Genomic DNA, 9,193 nt, shown 5'->3' on the forward strand with positions numbered 1-9,193 from the left:
CCGTCCGCTGCGGACTCCGCAGGCGTCGTCCCGCCGCTCCTGCCGCAAGCGGATCACACTGCCCCGCTGGCGGGGTTGGCGGCGTCCGCCCCGGCCGCGGGCCTTGCGGCGTCCGCACCGGCCGTGAGCTTTGCGGCGCCCGCCCTGGCTGCGGTCCCGCCTCCTCCCGCATCGGCTTCGGTGCCTCCGGCTGCCTCCATGGTGTTTGCACCTCAGGCAGCCTCCTCGATGGGATTGTCTTCGCCGCCGCCGTTTCACTTCGGTCATCTCATCACCATCAAGCTCTCCGCCGACAACTACATCTTCTGGCGTGCGCAGGTTCTCCCACTCTTGGGGAGTCACTACCTGCTAGGCTACGTCGAGGATCGCTTCCCTGCCCACCCGCGCTGGTAGACAGCGTGCACGGTCCGGTCTACAATCCGGCCCATCGCGTCTGGACGGGGCAGGACCAGGCGAACCTCTCCTCCATCCAGGGGTCGCTCTCGCCGGCAGTTGCCGGCCTTGTTGTCTTCGCGAAGACGTCTCATGAGGCCTGGACCATCCTTGAGCGCACCTTTGCAGCGCAGTCCCAGGCTCGTGTCTCTGCACTCCGTCGTCAGCTTGGAGAGTGTCAGAAGCTTGACTCCACTGCCACTGAGTTCTACAACAAGGTCAAGGGCCTCGCCGACACATTGGCCTCCATTGGACAACCCCTCACCGACTCCGAGTTCAACTCGTTTATTGTCAATGGTCTTGATGAGGAGTATGATGCCTTAGTCGAGATCATCAACAAGCGGGGCAACTCGACACCCATGCTGGCACACGAGGTTTTCTCTCGGCTCCTTCTCACTGAGCAACGGGTCGAGACTCGCCGCACCAGGGGCACTGGCTCCCTCTCGGCCAACGCCGCCACCAAGGGTGGCCGCTCTTCTTCATCACCCCTGTCTCCCTTGGGGCTGCCACCGTCGCCCGCCTCGGCCCCCCCACCTACTGCGACCTTACCGGGGGCTGGCGGTCCACGTGTGTGTCAGCTTTGTGGCCGCGATGGGCACTGGGCCTCCAAGTGTCATAAGCGCTTCCAGCGAAGCTTCCTTGGTCTTGGCAATGACGGCAAAGATACACACAACAATGCCCGTCAGGTCGCCATGGCTGATCGTCCCGCGCCGCAGAAGCAATAGGGACACACTCAGTCCTACTCCATCGATCCACACTGGTACATGGACTCTGGGGCGACAGAGCATCTAACCAGCGAGATGGGGAAGCTTCACACTCGTGAACCCTATCATGGCTCCGACAAGATCCACACCGCCAATGGAGCAGGTATGCACATCTCTCATATTGGTCAAGCATCTCTTCTCACTAGACATGCCAATAGGAGTCTTCAGCTTCGCAATGTTCTTCGAGTTCCATCTGTGACCCGTAATCTTCTTTCAGTTCCTAAACTCACACGTGATAATAATGTGCTTTGTGAATTTCACCCTTTTGATCTTTTTATTAAGGATCGGGGCACGAGGGACATTCTTCTTAGTGGACGGTTGTGCCAGGGCCTCTACCGTCTGGAGCATCCTGGTGTCGCTCGTGTTTTTAGTGAAGTTCGGGTCTCTCCGTCACAGTGGCATGCTCGTCTTGGTCACCCGGCCACACCTATTGTCCGTCATATTTCGCGTCGTCATGAGCTTCCTAGTTTGTCTAGTCATAAAGATGTAGCAGTGTGTGATGCTTGTCAGCAGGGGAAGAGTCATCAACTTCCTTTTTCGGAGTCCAGTCGTGAGGTGAAACATCCTTTAGAACTTGTGTTTTCAGATGTATGGGGTCCTGCTCAGACTTCTGTCAGTGGTCATAATTACTATATCAGTTTCGTTGATGCTTATAGTCGCTTTACCTGGCTTTACCTTATTAAACGCAAATCTGATGTGTTTGATATTTTTGTTCAGTTTCAAAAACATGTTGAACGTCTTCTCAAGCACAAAATTGTTCATGTCCAGTCAGACTGGGGGGGCGAGTATCGCAACCTCAACTCTTTCTTTCAGTCGCTTGGGATAGCTCATCGTTTAGCATGTCCACATACACATCAGCAGAATGGTTCAGTCGAACGTAAGCATCGTCATATTGTTGAAGCTGGTCTTACTCTTTTGGCCCATGCATCTGTTCCGTTTCGGTTTTGGAGTGATGCTTTCACCACTGCATGCTTTCTCATCAACCGTACTCCTACTCGTGTTTTAAACATGAAGACTCCCATTGAGGTTCTCCTTAATGAACAACCTGATTATACCTTTTTCAAGGTATTTGGGTGTGCTTGCTGGCCGCATCTTCGTCCATATAACAAGCGCAAGCTTGAGTTTCGTTCTAAGAAGTGTGTTTTTCTTGGCTATAGCTCTCTTCATAAAGGTTACAAATGTCTTCATGTTCCCACTAATCGTGTCTATATATCTCGGGACGTCGTGTTTGATGAGCATGTTTTTCCCTTTGCCAACCTTCCTGTGTCCACTGTCGAACCACCATCCCTGCATTCATCCTCTGTTGCTTCTGACCAATTTGATGATGTTGCATACTCTCCTTTGCTGTTACCTAACCATGGTGCAGGAACCGGATGTGGAGCTCGTTTGGAGCTGTTGGAGGATTCACCATCATCATCGTCGTCTTCTGGTGGGCACGTCGATCGCCCTATGTTGCATGGCATCAATTCGCGTGCCCATGCATGGTCACCCGACGAGCCCGTCGCGCCGAGCATCTCCACTGCTCGGTCCGTTTCGCCAGCGGCCGCCGAGTCGCCTGCGGCTCGGCCCGTCACGCCCTCTTCGCCCGCGGCTCGGGTCCTCACGTCGCCTTCATCAGCGGATCGGCCCGCGACACCGGCCGCGCCACGGCCCACTATGCCGAGCTCGCCATCGGCCCGGTCTGTGATGCCGGAGTCGCCAGCTGCTTCGTCTGCTCTGCCGGTTTCGCCGGTGGGTCGGCCTTCTTCGCCAACCGAGTCCGAGGCTACCGTGACTGGCTCCTCGTCACCGGCTGACTCGTCAACGTCGCCGTCCTCCAGCCCGTTGCAGGCTGCTTCGTCGACCTCGGTGGTTCCTGTGTCCCGACCACATACACGCAGTCGCAGTGGCATTTTCAAACCTAAGGAACGTAAGGATGGTACGGTTGCTTGGTTGGCTGCTTGTTTGGCTGCTGCTGTTGCGGATCCATCTTCTGAGCCTCGCTCATATCAGGCTGCCCTGCGCATTCCACATTGGCGAGAGGCTATGGAGCAGGAGTTTCATGCTCTTCTTCGTAACAAGACATGGACTCTCGTTCCTCCACCACCACGGGTAAATGTTATTGACTCAAAATGGGTATTCAAAGTGAAGAAGCATTCGGATGGATCTATTGAGCGTTACAAAGCGCGACTTGTTGCTCGCGGTTTTCGGCAGCGTCATGGTCTTGACTATGAGGACACCTTCAGTCCTGTCGTCAAGCCTACCACTATTCGGCTTCTTCTCTCCATTGCTGTTTCTCGTGGTTGGTCACTTCGTTAACTTGATGTGCAGAATGCTTTTCTACATGGATTTTTGGAGGAAGAGGTTTATATGAAACAGCCGCCTGGTTTCTCTGATCCTGATCGTCCTGACTATATCTGTCGTCTTTCCAAAGCACTATATGGTTTGAAGCAAGCTCCTCGTGCCTGGCATGCCCGCCTTGCCTCTGCCCTTCGTGCTCATGGGTTTGTGCCGTCTACTGCTGACACTTCGTTATTTCTTCTACAGAAGCCAGAAGTCACTATGTATCTTTTGGTATATGTCGATGATATTATCCTTGTCAGCTCTTCTCAGTATGCTGCTGATGCTCTTGTCTGCTCTCTTGGTGCTGATTTTGCGGTCAAAGATCTTGGGAAGCTTCACTACTTTCTTGGAGTTGAGGTCACTTCTCGTGCTCCTGGTCTTGTCCTTACGCAGAAGAAGTACTCCTTGGAGTTGTTACAGAGAGCTGGCATGCTGAAGTGCAAACCGACCACCACACCCATGTCGTCTACCGACAAGATAACAGCTGTTGATGGTGAGCTTTTGTCTCCTGCGGATGCCACAGAGTACAGGAGCATTGTTGGTGGACTTCAGTACTTGACGATCACGAGACCAGATATCTCTTATGCTGTTAACAGGGTTTGTCAGTATCTTCAGGCTCCCAGAGATACTCATTGGGCTGCTGTTAAACGCATTCTTCGTTATGTTCAGTTCACCCTGACATTTGGTATGCATATTCGGCCGACTTCCTCTCGGGTCCTTTCGGCCTTCTCTGATGCAGATTGGGCTGGTAGCCCAGATGACAGGCGATCCACGGGGGGTTATGCAGTATTCTTTGGCTCTAATTTGATCGCCTGGAGTGCTCGGAAACAGGCTACTGTGTCACGTAGCAGTACTGAAGCTGAGTACAAGGTTGTGGCTAATGCTACTGCAGAGATTATTTGGGTGCAGTCTTTGCTTCAGGAGTTGGGTTTGTCTCAACCACAGCCTCCTATTTTTTGGTGTGATAACATTAGTGCTACATACCTTTCTGCAAATCCAGTATTTCATGCCCGAATGAAACACATTGAAGTTGACTATCACTTTGTACGGGAACGTGTATCACAGAAGCAACTCCAGATCAAGTTTATCTCATCTAAGGATCAACTTGCAGACATCTTCACTAAGCCTTTACCGCTGCCACAGTTTGAGGCTTGTAGGCGCAATCTTACCCTTCTCAGTTCTTTAGAAAGTGGCTAAGATTGAGGGAGGGTGTTAGACTATGTATAACTTCTGTACCTATGTACGTATATGGTACATATTGTAACACAATCATTATATATAATGAGATAAGCCACCCCTAGAGGGTTGTGCTGGTTCCCCAAAATTTATTGTCTTACAGCCAATCTATGTGCGCTGTCCGTACGTGCTGCTTCAGTGTCACGACCGAATCCAACGTTAGCAGCTGTTCAAATCAAAACGAAACAAATGTCGTCTGTTGGGTCCTCAGCTAAAAAAGAAGGCGGCTAAGAGGACGTTAGGTGCACCAGAACTCTAGCATACAAACAGAAATGCAATCAGATACTGGGAGTGATTAGCTTAGCGTTGGCTTTACGAATGATCAACACTGTACCTTGTTATCTTATATCTAAAAAGAACAACACTGTAACCTTTCGGAAACGGAGCTCGGAGAAGAATTTATACCGCGGAACGAACCACAAGGAACGCATCATTAGTAGATTTCTGAACCCTAAATGGCACAGCAAGAAAAGAAACCAACACGTGAAAAGGTGGAAATGGGCGTCGGTTGGACCGTCACCGTCACGCATATCACACCGGACCGCGCCTGGAGAGGGCAGAAACCGACGCGTGTGGCGGGCACCGAACGGGGACGTGCCCTTCACCACCTCCCCTTCCGTCGGGTCGGATGACTGGGACGACGGCGAGTGAAGACTCGGGGTACGATACGATTGATTCCAAGGAACAAATGACACGAAATGTTCCTTCTACAATATTCAGCAATGACATATGGTTGGACGCACGTATCGGGCGGGAGGTCGACAAATAGATACCAGACGCTTAGTGGGAGCTGGCAAGGAAAGTGAGATGATGAGGAGAACTTTTAGCAGGCCTCTACTCTAGTACTACTCCTAGCATCAACGGAGATGGATGGACAAAAGAAAAGAGAAGAAAATCTTTGATCAAGGGAGAGGAAGAGCACAATAATGATTTGCAAAAGAAAGAATAAAGCGGCGAGCCCAGCAAGTGGTGAGTGAGGCCCCACCGGAAAGGGCCCTCGAAAAGGAGACGGGCGGTAGCTCACAAGTCCCGTGTTGCTCGCTGCAACCCAGGGCCTCCACGTCCTCCCCGCCCATCTCCCTTCCCCATCCATCATCTTTCAGTCGTCGGGTCGGGAGCTTAACGGAAACGCTCTCCCCATAATTAACTGATGATGAATCTATCGGCAGGTCGCGAGTGCTTAAGCTCAAAATGGTTGTTGGTGTCAGCTTGGTAGTGCACGAGCCACAAAGGAGGATTCCAAGTTACTCATGTCTGCCAGAGATTTTGACATGATCCATCCATCCCAAGGAACCGGTCCATGGAGTAGGAGTGGTAGGACACTCTTCTGCCAGCAGCATTAAGGCCGGTGCAGGCGTTGCATTGGACTGGCTGACTCTTCAGGGGGATGGATGTGCGAATTGAATTGATGGATTGCCACCGTTTGCCAGAGTACCAGTACTACAACAGACCAAGCCACCAAACAGCAGAGAGTGAGATAGTATTGCCATTTAAGGGAAAGACGAACAACAAATGCTTGCAAAGTCTGTTTCTCTCCCTCCCTCCCTCTGCTTTTATTTATTTATTTATCTATCATCATCATCATCACCATGATGTGATGATGAGGCTGCAGCTCTGTAGAGTGTAGGAGTATGATACAAATGACCTTTTTTGTAGCACCAAACAAAGGATCAAAAATATGTGGGACAACAGATCACTACCAACACCAACAATCTAGGAGTAACACAAAACGTTTAATTCAACAGAAGAAGAAATTAAAACGGGAAGGAGGAGAAGAAGAAGGAGAAAAAATATATAGGTTTTTGAACATGTAACGGTGACCAAGAATTAGAGCTCAGGATTTATACGGGTCGGCGAAAGAAGGAAAAGAATCTTTGTAGTAGTTTTGTTTGCGGGCGGTTACCGGGACGGCTCCACGGCGGCCGGGCCGTACAGGTCGAACGGCGCCCAGAGCGCGTCCAGCGGGCACGGCCGCCCGCCGCCCAGCCGCGCCCACGGTTTGCCGGACCCCGACCAATGCAGCAGGCTCACCGGCCCCGGGTGGAGGTCGCGGCAGCTGCCCAGGATGTTGTCGCCGCCGAGGCCGTGCTGGTTCCACCGGTGCTCGATCGCCGCCACGTGCCCCGCGAACACCAGCAGGAACGGCGGCAGCGACCCCAGCTCGTAGATGCGCCCAGGCGGCGACTTCTGTATCTCCATCCACCGCTCGATGCGCTGCGTGTAGCCCGCGCGCCGCCACCGCGCGAGGTCGAGCACCATCACGCCCGTGTTGAAGTAGCACGGCCGCCTCCCCTCGAACGTCCCGGCGAACTGCTCCTCCGACCAGAACCGGGCGGTGAAGTACTTGGTGAAGTTGGCGTGGCAGTACTCCGGCGCGCCGACGGTGCGGCCGCCGAGGTCGGTGCGCCAGAGCTTGGCCACGTCGTCGACGAGCACGAGGTCGGAGTCCAGGTAGATGACGCGGCGCACGCAGGGCTCCAGGAGGTCGGCGAGGTAGTTGCGGGCGTAGTTGAGCGGCTCCTCCAGCGCCTGCCGCACCGACGACGAGATGAGCCCCCGGACGCGCGCGGGGTCGAAGAAGTAGACTTTGAACCGGAGCTGCGGGAACACGGCGCGGACGAGGTCGCCCAGGCTCGGGTCAGAGACGAGGAAGTGGAAGAAGACGCTCTCCGGGCACATGGCGTGCTGAACCACGGAATGGACCGCGGCGACCGAGCCCCTCAGGTAGCCCTCGTCCAGAGTAATCGCGATGTGGACGAGCAAGGGGTCGCAGACATTGCCGGTGGCGTTGCCGCAGTCAGCGGCATTGCGGAAGGACGGCGCGCGGCGGAAGGGGAGGCCCCTCGCGCCCCCGGCGATCTGGCCGGGGAAGCGGACGTGGCTGTCGAACTGCGACGACCGGATGGCTTCGGCGGGCGGGAAGGACTGCAGCGACGGCGACAGGACCACCATCAGCATGGCGGCGGAGAAGAAGCCGGACAGGCGCGCTGCCCATAGCATCGCGCTCCGCCGAGTGCGTTGCCACCGCTTGCTGGCGCCGGGCCGGCCACGGCTGCTGTTGGACCACCCCAAGACGGCGTGCAGGTGGGCGATGGCGTCGTCCAGCGGCAGCGTGGCCAGGGCTGGTGGCTAGGAGCGATAAAAGGGGGCAGCTTGCGGCAGAGTCAGCGCGGATACCTCGCCTCCTCCTCCTTCCTCCTCCTCCTCAACTGGATCGCCTCGTGGTTTCTTGGCTGGCGGATCGGCGCGTGGAGTGGGGGAGAAGCGAGAGGGCATCCAGGCGAGGCGTGGTAATGGGGAGTGGGGTTGAGAATAGGAGCCGACGACCCACCAACCCACCGCGGCCACAGGCGAGGCGATTCCCCCGTGCGACTGCTCGGCTTTTTCTGCAGCGGCGGTGGCGTGGTGGCGGCGGCTTATTGTATCTGCCGCTTCGGTTTTATTACTTCTGCGCTCGCCGTGCCGTCTTTCCCTCCCGGCTTTGAGAAGGAGCGGCGTGGGAGGAGGAGAGGACAAGAGGCAGCTCGTGAGCGGCAGCGGCTCAACTCACGAATCACTTTGCTCAATCTTACCACTGCTCCCACTTGTTTCAGATTATAATTGTTTTCCCAACCAGATTTTGTATTTCATGCAACATTTCTGCGCTGTTTTGCAAATTTGTTAATATGTAGCCTTTGAAACATTTTGCAGATATATACATCGCATATTAAAAGAAAGTGTTTTTACATGGTATTTAAAGTTATCTGGCGAACGTTCGCCGGGGGTAACCCTCCTGCCGTTGCATGGATCTTGGACGACACCACGTACGCTCCCTTTTTATTATCCAAAAATTACATGAACAATGTGCACGACGGAGGTTTGAACTCCCAACAATTTGCTAAGGTGGTGGGCACGGTAGCCTATGGACTGAAGGAGGGGCTCTGAAATCTTGAGTTTAAGCCGCCATATATATCTTTTCCCCGCAAAAAAAAAGCCGCCATATATATCTTTGAAGTTGTTTTGTATTTTAATTTGATTTTTTATTTTGAAAATTTGACCTAAATTTTTTTCCGAAAATCCTGATTTTTAATTACTAAGAGGATGGAATTTTCAATTACTAAGAGGATGGAATTTTTATTATTGAGAGGGCGGCAATTTTTTTATTTAAGAGGATGACATTTTTAACCTTCCGAGGCTGGCATTTTGTCTTTAATAGGATGGCATTTTATTATTAAGAGAATGCCATTTTTATTATTAATGGCATGGTAATTTTTATTGACCCTGGCAATTCATGTGTGTGCAATTTTTAGTTACTAAATTTTAAGGGAATGGCATTTTTAATTACTAAATTCAAAGAGGATGGCATTTTTTTATTACTATAAGAGGATGGCATATTTATAGGATGACTTTTTTATTAATGAGATGATGGCATTTTATTTTTTAGGGGGATGGCATGTTTA

General features: G+C 52.7%; 1 protein-coding gene across 1 annotated transcript; it reads right to left on the reverse strand.

The window, feature by feature from the left end:
- Positions 1-6,435: 6,435 nt before the first annotated feature.
- Positions 6,436-8,244, reverse strand: LOC119296364 (probable galacturonosyltransferase-like 7). Its single transcript, XM_037574763.1, has one exon. The coding sequence runs from the start codon at positions 7,752-7,754 to the stop codon at positions 6,654-6,656; it is 1,101 nt and encodes a 366-aa protein (XP_037430660.1). The 5' UTR covers positions 7,755-8,244; the 3' UTR covers positions 6,436-6,653.
- Positions 8,245-9,193: the final 949 nt, after the last annotated feature.

The sequence above is a fragment of the Triticum dicoccoides genome, chromosome 4B, assembly GCF_002162155.2.
Source record: "Triticum dicoccoides isolate Atlit2015 ecotype Zavitan chromosome 4B, WEW_v2.0, whole genome shotgun sequence".
NCBI lineage: Eukaryota > Viridiplantae > Streptophyta > Magnoliopsida > Poales > Poaceae > Triticum > Triticum dicoccoides.